Raw genomic sequence first — 12,537 nt, 5'->3', positions numbered from 1 at the left:
GCTCTGTTGCTTCCAGAGCTCTGTATCCAGGGGGTTGAGCAAGCTGTTGGAGGGGGGCACTTTCAGTTCTGAGCTATGATCAGCAGGATAGGGAAGCCAGCCGTTCCCTACCCCCCCTCTCTGGCAGGATCTTCACCAAGGTCGTGCTGGAGGCGCCACTCATCACGGAGAGTGCCCTGGAGGTGATTCGCAAGTACTGTGAGGATGAGGTGAGGACAGGCGGCAGATCTCCCGCCACTCCGAGCATCATGGTACAGGCAGGGGGTTCTGGGAGGGACCGGATGCTCTGGTCCAGTCCCAGGTCTGGCTGAGGCAGGGGAGACCTCCCAGTGGTGCCCTGCAGGGGCCTTGAGCTCTGGTTCCCCTCCTTCCTGCCGCAGAGCCGCACCTACCTGGGCATGTCCACTCTTCGAGACCTGATCTTCAAGCGCCCATCCCGTCAGTTCCAGTACCTGCACGTCCTGCTAGACCTCAGCTCGCATGAGAAGGACAAGGTGATCCCCCACCGCCCTGTGCTGTGCTCCACTCAGTCCTTCCTCTGTCCCGAGTAACCAGCCCAGCCTTTTCCACACTCCCCTGAAACTTTCTGGGCTTAATGTGCATCTTACAACAGTCTTTTGGTGGTGGTGGTGGTTTTTCCATTTATGATGGCGTGAAGCTGCTTAGAAGGTACACACATATATATACTCACACCCCAAGCAGGGCAGGCCCGTTCTCGCTCTTATTCTGCCTGTGTTGTACGCCCCTCTTAAGGCCCCACTGTGCTGGGACCTGGGAGGAGCCAGTGTGACCTACCAGCAGACACCATGTGTTCAGTGCCAGGAGTGGAGTAGTGTGTGACTGCAAAGCCCTGGCGAGGGGGTTGGGGAGGGGGTGGTTTAAGGAAGCCTCCCGGAGTCGGGACGTGTGAGCCAAGACCTGCAGTAGGAGTAGATGGCTGCGCCCTGGTCAGATGTGCCTCGGTGTGATGGAGAGGGCCCGCGACCATCCCTGCTCCTGCCTTCAACCCGCTCCTTTCTGGTGTCTTGTGTCCGTTCATTCAGCAGACCCTGACTGCACACTCTGGCTCGGCCCTGGGGTGCTGCTGGGAACAAAGCAATGCCCCAGACCAGGCTCTGTCCTCTTGGCTCCCAGCAGGATATAGCCAGCGACAGGCAGTCCAGGCAGTGGGAACTTTGTGTGCCAAGTCTCAGTGCCAGGGAGAAGGCCGCCACTTGTGAGGAACTGAGGAAAGCTCCTGGTTGGAGCAGGGCAAGCAGGGCCAGACGTGATAAGAATGGAGCCAGGCAAGTAGATGGCGAGGTGATGCAGGGCCCTCAGCTGGGCCAGGAAACCTCCCTCCCAAGCCAGTCTTGGGCACAGGTAACTCAGCTAGGCCAGGCCTTCCTCAGACTTGGGCTTGTTTTCACACTGGCTGCCAAGCTCAGGACAGCTGTTGCCCCCTCCACCACCTTGCCCTCCTCTCTCCTCAGGTACGTTCCCAAGCCTTGCTGTTCATCAAGCGCATGTACGAGAAGGAGCAGCTGCGAGAGTATGTGGAGAAGTTTGCCCTCAACTACCTGCAGCTCTTGGTCCACCCCAACCCACCATCTGTGCTGTTTGGAGCCGACAAAGACACAGGTTTGGTACAGGTTCTTCAGGGGTGTGTTGAGCACCTGCTGCGTCCCAGGCTCTGGACTGGGCCCTGGGGTCAGAGCCTGCTAGAGAAGACAGCTAGACAGCAGTAACCGAAACAAGCAGGCTTTGGGTGGCAAAATCAGGGGTCTGTGGGAGCCCAGAGGGGGTGCCTGGCCCAGCCTGATGGGTCAGGGAGAGGGTCCTGGAGGTGTGGGGACAGCTGGGTGAAAGCCGAGGACAAGGACAGCTTGCCAGTGATGCAGCTCCAGGCAGGATCATATCAGGCCCACTCACTCAGCAGAGCTCTGGGTCCTCCGTGTGCCAGATGGGGAGACTCTGGCCCCAAGAGGATGGACCATAAATTGGAGGCTGTGGCAGGAAGCACGGGGCCTTCTAGGAGCACAGGAGCCCTGGAGCAGCCTGAGTGTTGGGAACCCAGAGGGTGTGAGACCCAGAGGATGAGGAGGCACCACAAGAGGAGTTGGGCGGCAGTGTTCTTGGTGACAGCAGCACGTGTAGAGGCTCCAAAGTGGAGGCCTTGGGGTCTGTCTGAAGTGGGGTGTGACCAGAGTGCAGGGCCCCAGAGGCAGGGCTGCCCTGACCAGGACCTGTCAGGTAGAGCAGGGCGAGGATCTGGGGGCTTGTCCTGAGAGCACAGGACAGTTGTGGGAGCACTGAACAGGAGAGGGACAGGGTCAGAACTGCACTTAGGAAGATCTCTCTGGCTGCCTCGTGGACTGGTGGTCAGAGGAGACAAGGTGGGCACTGAGTGCCGAGACTTGCGGAAGGGGAGCCGTCCCGCTTCCACCCCCACCTCCTAGAGGACAGGCTTCCTGCCCTGGGGACTTTTGCTTCCCAGCTCAGCTCCCTCCTGTGCCTGCCTCCCAAGAAGGACCAGACCCTGAGGGTGGGAGGGGAGCAGGCCTCACCTGATCTTCACCTCCTGCCTTACCAGAGGTGGCAGCGCCCTGGACCGAGGAGACAGTAAAGCAGTGTTTGTACCTCTACCTGGCTCTCCTGCCTCAGAACCACAAGCTCATCCACGAGCTGGCAGCCGTATACACGGAGGCCATCGCCGACATCAAGAGGACTGTGCTAAGGGTCATCGAACAGCCGGTGAGGCCCCTGAGCCCACCAGGCTCTGCCCACGCATGGGCAGGGCTAAACCCCCAAATCAGCCCTTCCCCCGATAGCTCCTCCTCGGTGTCTGCTAAGCTCTAAGGGTTGTCACCCCAGGCCCAGCAGCTCTGTGGCTTGCGGGTGGCCCACACATCCGTCTGCTCAGGAGAAGACAGCAGGGTTGCCCTGAGTGAAAAGCCTAGGATCCGACAGACCTGGGCTCTCCTTCTGCCTCTCACTTGCTCACTCTGTGGACATGCACCCTCAGTAAAAACAGGGAAGATAATTCAGTCCCCCGAGCTTGTTGGAGGGATTCTGTGAACTCATGCCTACAGACTCATCACTGTTGCCATTTATGAGCTGTCCTTCCCCTGCCTTGCTGACAGGAAGCTCCAGTTGTCATTGCTTAAGTCCCTTCTACTCCTCTTGAAGCCACAGGGTCACTCCCAAGAGAAGCAACTCAGTCACAGGCTGGCTTCTGCAATTCGGAATGTCTGTCCTTCCAGTTTGTAGCTGGATTTGAAAACTATTTCTTTTTATCTCTGTCCCTGACATTACTGAAAATTACCAACATAAACAAAAGGAGAAAGTGTGCTACGTTAATTCCCACATACCTGCCAACCAGATCCACTGGGTGTCCTTACCTGTTACATCGGGGTACTAGGCTCCTTTGGAGGAGGAAGCAGATTCTTCTCCCCATTTTGAAGGTGAGCCCACTGGACTGTGAGCTCCTCGAAGGCAGTGACTGTCAGTTCCACTTGTAAAGATTTACTGGGCAGAGGAAGGCATGAACCCTCGAAGCCTGGCCTTTCACTCCGTGTGTTTGGCTGCGGGGCGGGGGAGGCTGCAGAAGCAGCAGCAGGTCACACCTTGGTCTGAGTCAGCAGCCAAGCAGGGGCCCTGGCAGTTGCAGAAGGGCGTGCCCAGGGGTCAGTGGTGCCTGCAGAAGCCAGAAAAGTCTTCATGGAGGAATTGAAGGACAGGTTGGGCCTTAAAGGTCAGGTTAGGAGAGGGCACAGCCTGCCAAATAGGAGGGCAGCACTGGTGAAGGCTCAGAGCCGCAGGAGGTCTGTGCCCCAGTGAGATTGGGTGGAAGAGACCAAGGTGCTTCTGTCCAGCCCTCCCCCCAACTGCTCTGAACCTTTCACCTATTCTTCCCCCCACCGCCGTTTTACTGAGATATAATTGACATGTAACGCTGGGTTAAAGTATGCCACACAGTGATTTGATATATGCAGATATTGTGAATGACTATTATAGTAAGTTTCATTAATCACCTTACATAGTTGATGATTTTTTTTTTCTAGCGATAAGAACTTTTTTTTTTTTTGTCTTTTTAGGGCTGCACCCACAGCGCGTGGAGGTTCCCAGGCCAGGGTTCGAATCAGAGATGCATCTGCCACCTACACCACAGCTCACGGCAACACTGTATCCTTGACTCATTGAGTGAGCCCGGGGTTCAAACCTGCTCATGGGTACCAGTCAGATTAATTTCCTCTGAGCCACAACGGGAGCGCCATGATGAGAACTTTTAGGATCTTCTCTTATCAGTTCTTACTGCAGGGTCTCAGCATTTCCCCAGCCTCCCTGCCCCGACACCTAGGCCTACCCGAGCTCTCACCCACAGACCCTTGTCCTCACATTGTGCAGCCCCCTCCCCAGGCCTTCCTATCATCCCTCTCTCTACCCCTAGATCCGAGGAATGGGCATGAACTCGCCAGAGCTGCTCCTGCTGGTGGAAAACTGTCCCAAGGGGGCAGAGACGCTGGTCACACGATGTCTGCACAGCCTCACAGACAAAGGTGCCCCCTGGGGCCCCATGTATCATCCTTCCATCACCCAGGTCTTCCCCACTTCCCCTTCCCAGGACCTGGGGATCAGAGCTGCTGGGTCCCCAGATGGTGGGACCTCTCCTGAGTCTCTTCCCATCCTTGGGCCGCAGCCTTTCCATCTGGAGCAGTGTTTGGCTAAAGGCACTTGAGAAACCGAGGGCCAAGGATTTCTGCTCTGAAAGGGAGTTGTCCCTCCCCCCACACCCACCAGCCTTCCTCCTCCTCCTCCTCCTCCTCTTCCTCTTCCTCCTCCTCCTCCTCGGTGCTCACCCTCCCCACTGCCCCCAACACCCGGGCCTCCTCCTTACTCTTCTGCCTGCAGTCCCACCCTCCCCAGAGCTGGTGAAGCGGGTCCGGGATCTCTACCACAAGCGACTGCCCGACGTCCGCTTCCTCATCCCTGTGCTTAATGGGCTGGAAAAGGTACGGAGCTGCCTTCCTGGGCGCCCTACTGATAGGGCAGGGCAGGCACAGGGAGGAGGTAGGCACCCAGGTGCCCATGGCAGATGCTGGTGAGCATATTCTCGGGCTTGTCTGGCTCAGTCTCTGTTCCGCTTCGACATCCTCTGACGTCAGGCAAGCCACTCCCTCTCTGAGCAGGGTTCCTTCCTCTGACAAGTATCCCAGAGATCCACCCCACCCTCCACACACACAGATTATTATTCTGAGGCCTAAATGAAACCACAGAAGCAGCACTGTCCTTGAGCACGTGCTTCCCCTGCCCAGGTCTTGTTCTTAACAGACCACGGGACCTCGGGCAAGCCTCCATCTCCTCCGCTTGCAGGGTGTGTCCTGGAGCTGGCCCAGGGGGCCGAGGTTGGGGGTGGTGAGGCTGGGGCTGAGTCAGGCCCAGTGAATTGGGAAGCTCAGTCTTGGGGGACCAGAGGGAGTGAGGAAGAAAGCGTTGGAGTGGCGTGGTGGGGCCGGAGCTCGCCCCTCACCTCCCCAGGGCCAGCAGTAGGGGGCTCGGAGAGGTGGGGGTGACGGTGGGGCATGTCCAACCTGCCTCCCTTGCCTTCTCTTGTAGAAAGAAGTGATCCAGGCCCTGCCAAAGCTCATCAAACTCAACCCCATAGTGGTGAAAGAGGTCTTCAACCGCCTGCTGGGCACGCAGCATGGTAGGTGGTGTGCTTTCCTCCCTACCAGGGCCCAGCTCAGCCCGGCCCTCGGTTTCCCTCCTCCTTGGCTCCCTGTGCCCCCTGCTCCCCCAGGAGACACCACCCCAGCTGGCAGGAGGAGGGGGTCACGGAGGTGAGATGTAGAATGAGGGTGGGGAGGGTGCCACCTTAAGAGAGGAAGGGGGTGCTCTTCATGCTCTCTGGGGCTACCATCCCGACTTGGCGACGTCTGAGCATCTGTCCCAAAGCTCCCTGCCACCCTCCTGTGATATATGGACCATGGTTTCTTCCACAACAGGAGCAGAATTGTGGAACTGAGGTCTGACTTAAGGGTCTTCTTTTCTGGGACCCAGCTACTCTCCACTCTCCCCCAGGCATGGGCTCCACTCCTGCCTTTGCTCAGTTCTTGCCCGAACCCCTCCCGCTGTGAGTGAGGGGGCTTTTGTTTGACCTGGTCGAAAAGAGAGAAACTTTCCACTTTGAAAGCCTACCAAGTGGCATAGGGTAGAGCTAGGGAGTGTGGAGGCTGTGTGTTCCACATAATCTGGTGATTTTAACACACACACACACACACACACACACACACACACACATGCCCCGTAGAGCTAGGGAGTGTGGAGGCTGTGTGTTCCACATAATCTGGTGATTTTAACACACACACACACACACACACACGCCCCGTACACATCTGGGACCCTCAAAACAACACCAGAAGAATTCCATCTCCCCCAGCCTCCTCTGCCGTAGCTTTTAGCCTAAGCACTGTTTGCAAGTCTGCTCCTGGCCCCAGCCTGTCCTATCCAGCAAATTCTCCTGAGCATCTGTGCTACGCTAGGGTGTACAGCCTGGGCCGGTGGTGGAAAGAGCAGCCGAATCACCCAGATGTTGCCCTAATGGAGGTGGGAACCCCATGCTGGGGAGGAGGGGGGGCCTCTGGTTGCGAAGGACAGCTTTCCAGCTGCTGCTTCATTCAGGCCCCCCTTTTGTGTGTCTTTCTTCTACTGCTCTAGCCCCTTGTACCCCGAATCCCAGAGGCCACCCTGTCTTCATTTGCCACTCCCCCAGTCCAGGGGCCTGGGACCCATCTCTTAGGCCTCCACACTGTCTCCTCCTCCCCCCACGCCTACCTGTTGCAGGTGAAGGGAACTCGGCCTTGTCCCCCCTGAACCCAGGAGAACTTCTCATCGCATTACACAACATCGACTCGGCGAAGTGTGACATGAAGTCCATCATCAAAGGTGAGGCGCTTCCCCCACCCCACCCCCCAAGTAGCCTGGCCTCCGTGGACCTGGGGAAGAACCTGTCACCCACGTGCCCCTGCTGGAATCTGCCAAATCGGAGACTGTGCCACCTGCAGCCCCATCGCAGAGCTCCGGACACCTACCCTTGCTCCTTGCCCTCCCTCCTCCTGTCCTTCCTTCCCTCTTCTCTCCGTCCCTCCCTCCAAGGAAGTGATGCACCTGCCGTGCACTGACGCAGAGTAGTCATCAAGAAAGGGGCGGGTGGGGGCTCTTTCCTCAGCCCCAGCCTGAGGAATGAAGGAAGCAGAGCCTTGGCTGAGCTGGGCAGAGGCGCAGCCAGCAGAGCAGACGCAGTGCGCCAGGGCGGTTGTTGGACCAGGAGTCTAGTCTGGGCTCCGCTTGAGACAGGAGAGTGAGCCTCCACGGCGAGGGAGTTGTGGACAACCTGACAACCTCACCACAGTTAGCAGTTTCATAATAGCTGCTGTCACTGCTTACCTAGCACTTAGTCTGAGCCAGGCCTTCCTAAGCACCTTACGGGCCTGCCTGCCCATCTGCACCACTCTTTACCTGGTAAGTATGCTGACTTCCATTTTGTAGACAAAATGGACGTTCCAGAGAGGTAAAGTAACTTTCCGGGCCACACAGAAGCTAAGAGGTGTAGTAGCAAAAACAGAATCTGCAGTCAGGTGGACCTAAGTTGGAATCCCAGTTCTGCTGGTTGCTCCCACACATGGGGCCCAGGGCCTCCTCCCTTGAGAAGATCTCGCTCCCTCAGCTCCCTCAGCTCCCCGCTCCCTTTCCTCCCTGAAGGGGGGTTCTCATCCAGAAGCCATGCTTTCCCACGCAAGGTGGAAGCCCTTCCTGTCCCCACTGTTCTCAGAAGACAACTGTCCTTTGCTTCCGCCTCTCTCCTTCAGAAGCGGGGAGGGGTTTCCCTCCTTGCCCCTTGCTTCATGTCCAGCCCAAGGTAGCTTCCTCAGTGACTTTTGTCCCAGTCTTCCTCAGCAAATGCTTTCAGAAACTTAGAGGTCAAGGGAGGAGCATATGAAAACTTGAAACCCACATGCAGCTAAAAAGGAACCAAGGCCTCTAGTGGAAGCAGTGAAGTGAAAAGGGGCTCCAAGCTGAGACTCCAGGAGTGGTCTTTTACGTGCCCTGGCCCCTCAGGTGACCTCAGGAAGGTTACGAACGCGTTCCCAGGGACAGGAGACTCACATGGCTTTGTGTACAATTTGAGGTGATGCAGATGATGCTAGCGTGGCCTAGTTCTGGAACTGCAGAGCTGACCCCAGCTGGATCTGGTATTGGGGGGAGGGGACCTGGTCAAGAGATGAGCTGTACCATGTAGGCCCTGGCCCCTCACTCCCACTAAAGCCCATACATGGACCCAGATTTAGTCCCTGATCTACACGAGAACCAAGGCCCAGGGAGAAAAAAGGCCTTACACCCAGGTCACACACCCAGCCAGTGCGCAGATGCCTGGAGATGTCAGCAAGGCCTGGCCTTTAGAATGCCACTTGTTTCTTCCTACAAACCCAGGCCCACACAGAGCCTCTCTATTGCCGAGCTCTCAGCCACCCTTCAGCTGGCCTCCTGACCAGCTGTCTGGCCACAACAATCCTGTCTTTTCCGAGAGTGCTTCTCTGCTCAGGCTCCTGTCCTTTTTATGGTTGCATTAGTGGCCTGTTTTGGGGCCCGGTGGAATCCCCTGTACCTAACGGTATAAGCAGTCATTCCTGGCATTCACTCCCCGCGCTGGTGTGCCACCCTGTCTCTGGGGAGTCTTTGTATGACTAGACCTGTCCATCGGACTGGTCCAGCAGTTAAGGAGACCCACTGAGCTCCTCTGCTCAGCCCTGTGCTGGGCGGTGCTGAGGACATGGCAGGGGCGGAGACAGCCCTGCCCTCCTGGGGCTTACAGGCCATCCCTAGAGTAACAGTCCAGAGCAAACAGGGCTGGGACAGAGGGGCCACCTGGCCCTCCTTTGTGTGGGACATTAAGGGCTTCCTGGAAGAGGGGGGCACCTGAGCTGAGACCACAGAAGGCTGAGCAGGGGTGAGGTAGCAGGTGAGAAGATGATCCCAGAGAAGGAAGAACGCTTGCAGAGGCCAGGAGCTTTGTTAGCACGGCCTGGTTCTGGAACTAAAGAGCTGACCCTGGCTGGGTCTGGTGGTTTGGGGAGGGGGCCTGGTCAGGAGACAAGGTCAGCCTATGCCATGTGGGCTCCGTCCATACCCGGGCTCTGTCACAGGCCACAGTTGAGGACCTGCTCTCTTGAAGGACCTACGGAAGGTACAGGATCAGGCTGAGCTTTTGAAAGACCCCTCAAGCTGCTGTGGAGAGAGTGGATTAGAGGCGGGGTGGGAGCCCCAGGTGGAGGCTGGGGTGGAGCTGAGGGGGAGGAGAGGAAGAGGGTTGACTTTGGAGCCTTTTAGGCAGAGCAGGCAGGAGCCAGCAGCCACCTGGAAGGGAGGAGGAACACTGTAGGTTTCTGGCGGGTCCCCTGGCACTTGGCTCACCTGCACTTCCTGCCGCCCCTTTGGCCTAGATACCTGCCTGGCCCGCTCCAGCCACCTCCCTGCCTGTCCCCCTGTAGTGCCTCCGTTCTTTCCCCTTCCCTTTTAGGAACCCCTCCCACCCCCCATTCCTTATAGGCACCCAGCCCTGTTCTCCATTAGCCTCTCAAGGATTGGGGGCCTCTCTTCTGGCTCAATAAAGATTTCCTGGTTGACAGACTTACATGGCAAGTGGTGTTTGGGGAAGAAGGGGTTCAGAGGCAGTTCCGGGGCCTTCCCAGTAGCACAGTGGATCAGAGCATTGCCGATCCCAGTGATTTCGGGGTGCTACAGCCCACTCCTGAGGGGACAGGCCCCAGGGCCTGCCCTGGTCTTTGCGTGTCTTCGTGGGTGCTTATGTTGTGCCAGGCCTCCTCGGGCCCTTCCTGGCACTGGGTGCTGAGCTGGGAAGCTCAGCATTTGCCCAGGCTGCCTCCTCTCACCCTTACCTCATTACTCTCTGGACTGTGGCCCCCACATGACCCAGCAGCACCCTAGCACCAGTGCAAGCCCTTATGCACTGGGTTGAGAGTGGGCGAGCTCTTGACCAGCCTGCTGGTGGAGACCATCTCTCCTGCCCCCGATGAGATTGTTTATGGGAGGCAAAGCTGTCGGGGCAGAGGTGCCATACTACTCCATTCAAGCCAGTCTCCCCAGGGGTTGGCTATGTGTTTTTCTCACCTCATCCTTTCTGCGGGTTGTTTCCAAAGAGAAAGGGCCAAGGTTTTCCCACTCTGCTCAGGGAGAATTCCAGGAGATGGACATCTTCCCTTAGGCCAAGCTCCCAGGCTTTCCAAGGACCAGGCCGGTGTCCCCTCAGACCTTCTGTGGGGTGCGGGAAATCTGTCTTGCCTGGAGTTTCAGGAAATCAGGACTGAGGCTCTCTAATGGTGGTGGGGCTCCCACCTCCCGGGGGGCAACCGAGCAAAGAGGACAGGCCCACTCTCCGCCTCCTCACAGCCACCAACCTGTGCTTTGCGGAGCGGAACGTGTACACGTCGGAGGTGCTGGCCGTGGTGATGCAGCAGCTGATGGAGCAGAGTCCCCTGCCCATGCTGCTCATGAGGACCGTCATCCAGTCCCTGACCATGTACCCCCGCCTGGGGGGCTTCGTCATGAACATCCTGTCCCGCCTCATCATGAAGCAGGTAACCCACCCCTGGCCTCCCCCTTCCCCCAAGCAGTGGACTCACTGCAGCAGGACACACTACACACGGGCTTGAGGCAGAGCGCCAGGCTTTGCCGCTTTCCAGCCTACCTGGCTCCCTACCCTGAAGGAGCCACGATGCAGAGAGCAAGCTCTACCAAGACGGCCAGCTCCTTTCCCCTGCCCTCTGCTGAGGCACTGCAGCGCTCTAGGGGTCACTAGGTCAGATGGCTACAGGGTGGCAACATGATGAGTGAGGGCTCTTGGGTGATAGGCACAAGCAATAGACTTCAGGGGTTGCACATCCCAGGAGAGGCGCGGCTGCCTCTTTCCCCCCAGCACGGTGCCCCCAGCCAGGAAGCAGGGCTGAAATATGCTCCCATTTTTCAAGAGAAGTTAGAAATGATTTTTAGAAATACCACCATGAAACAAATCCCATCCACAAGTCTTCAGACTGGATTCAGCCCACAGGTTGCCACTTTGCAACATCTGGCTTTGCTGCCTCTAATCCATAGAGGTTAAGTGCCGATTCAGACAGGCCTGGGTTCAGATGTCAGTTCTGCCCCTTGGTACCTTCCCTGGGCGACCCTGGGCAAGTCCCAGCGTCTCCCTGGGCTTCATGTGTTTGGCACGGCTAATTTCGCCCTCCTGTGGTGGCTGTGAGAATGAACTGAGGTGGTGCCATCTTGGCATGGTTTTGCTCCCAGTTTCTGGGGGTGGCTAGCTGCCTGCAGGCGCCCTCACGAGTGCTCCCTCCCTGCCTGGTCCAGGTGTGGAAGTATCCCAAGGTATGGGAGGGCTTCATCAAGTGCTGTCAACGCACCAAGCCCCAGAGCTTCCAGGTCATCCTGCAGCTCCCACCCCAGCAGTTGGGTGCCGTCTTTGACAAGTGCCCCGAGCTCCGGGAGCCCCTTCTGGCTCATGTCCGCTCCTTCACCCCCCACCAGGTACCCTAGGGTGTGAGGTGGGTGGCCCCCTGGGTCTGGCCCTGGGGGACTGGGTGGGGTGGGCAGAGGGGCACCCAGTATTTCCACAAAGGACTGGGGCTCTGGAGGGTCAAGGACACCAAAGATGGGGGGCGCTGTCTATGGGTCACAGCTGCCCACAGCGCCCCCATTCTGTTCTTTCCCTAGCAAGCACACATCCCCAACTCCATCATGACCATTCTGGAAGCCAGCGGCAAGCAGGAGCCAGAGACTAAGGAAGCGCCTGCCGGGCCCCTGGAAGAGGTGAGGGCCTGCAGCCCCTTCCCCGAGCCAGAAAGGCCCCAGCCCCTCCGGCCCACTCCAGCCCTCTCTGCGGAGGCGCCTCCTGAAAGGGACTGGGGCCGGCAGACAGCTGCCCCTTACTCCCCGCGCCTGCCCTAGTGTCTGCCTCAGGATGGTTTCTGGCTTCTTTCCCACCATCCTCTTGAGAGCAGCCTGGGTCCTCGGTCCCACCCATCCTGAGCTGCTGTGTGTCCCTCCCCACCCCCAGGACGACTTAGAGCCCCTGGCCCTGGCACCGCCCCCGGCCCCCCGACCCCCTCAAGACCTCATCGGCCTGCGGCTGGCCCAGGAGAAGGCCTTAAAGCGGCAGCTGGAGGAGGAACAGAAACTGAAGCCTGGGGGAGTGGGAGCCCCCTCCTCGTCATCATCCTCTTCCTCGGCCCGGCCAGGCCCTCCCCAGCCAGAGGAAGCCATTGACTTCCGGGAGGAGGGCCCGGAGTGCGAGACCCCAGCCATCTTCATCAGCATGGATGACGATTCGGGGCTGACCGAGGCTGCGCTGCTGGACTCTAGTCTTGAGGGACCCCTGCCTAAGGTAGGGATAACAACCTTCGAGCACGAGAAACACCAGGGATCCGGGCTGACGTGTCTGTGCCGAGTGCCCAAGGCGGGGAGGGGGCAGGAAGGGTAAGGCCA

At 58.3% G+C, this 12,537-nt stretch overlaps 1 protein-coding gene across 2 annotated transcripts in view; it reads left to right on the top strand.

Moving 5' to 3' along the window:
- SYMPK (symplekin) overlaps window positions 1-12,537 on the top strand; it is a 44,803-nt gene that overhangs the window by 28,138 nt on the left and 4,128 nt on the right. For both annotated transcript variants that reach the window (XM_005664608.3, XM_021094592.1), the window contains 12 exons: window positions 128-209; window positions 381-494; window positions 1,473-1,620; window positions 2,573-2,733; window positions 4,430-4,538; window positions 4,891-4,991; window positions 5,596-5,686; window positions 6,823-6,924; window positions 10,447-10,634; window positions 11,404-11,580; window positions 11,767-11,862; window positions 12,110-12,436. In XM_005664608.3, the coding sequence (XP_005664665.2) occupies window positions 128-209; window positions 381-494; window positions 1,473-1,620; window positions 2,573-2,733; window positions 4,430-4,538; window positions 4,891-4,991; window positions 5,596-5,686; window positions 6,823-6,924; window positions 10,447-10,634; window positions 11,404-11,580; window positions 11,767-11,862; window positions 12,110-12,436 (1,696 nt within the window). The remainder of the gene's footprint in view (window positions 1-127; window positions 210-380; window positions 495-1,472; window positions 1,621-2,572; window positions 2,734-4,429; window positions 4,539-4,890; window positions 4,992-5,595; window positions 5,687-6,822; window positions 6,925-10,446; window positions 10,635-11,403; window positions 11,581-11,766; window positions 11,863-12,109; window positions 12,437-12,537) is intronic.

Source organism: Sus scrofa, chromosome 6 (assembly GCF_000003025.6).
Source record: "Sus scrofa isolate TJ Tabasco breed Duroc chromosome 6, Sscrofa11.1, whole genome shotgun sequence".
Classification (NCBI taxonomy): Eukaryota; Metazoa; Chordata; class Mammalia; order Artiodactyla; family Suidae; genus Sus; species Sus scrofa.
This window is presented reverse-complemented; position numbering and strand designations above follow the sequence as displayed.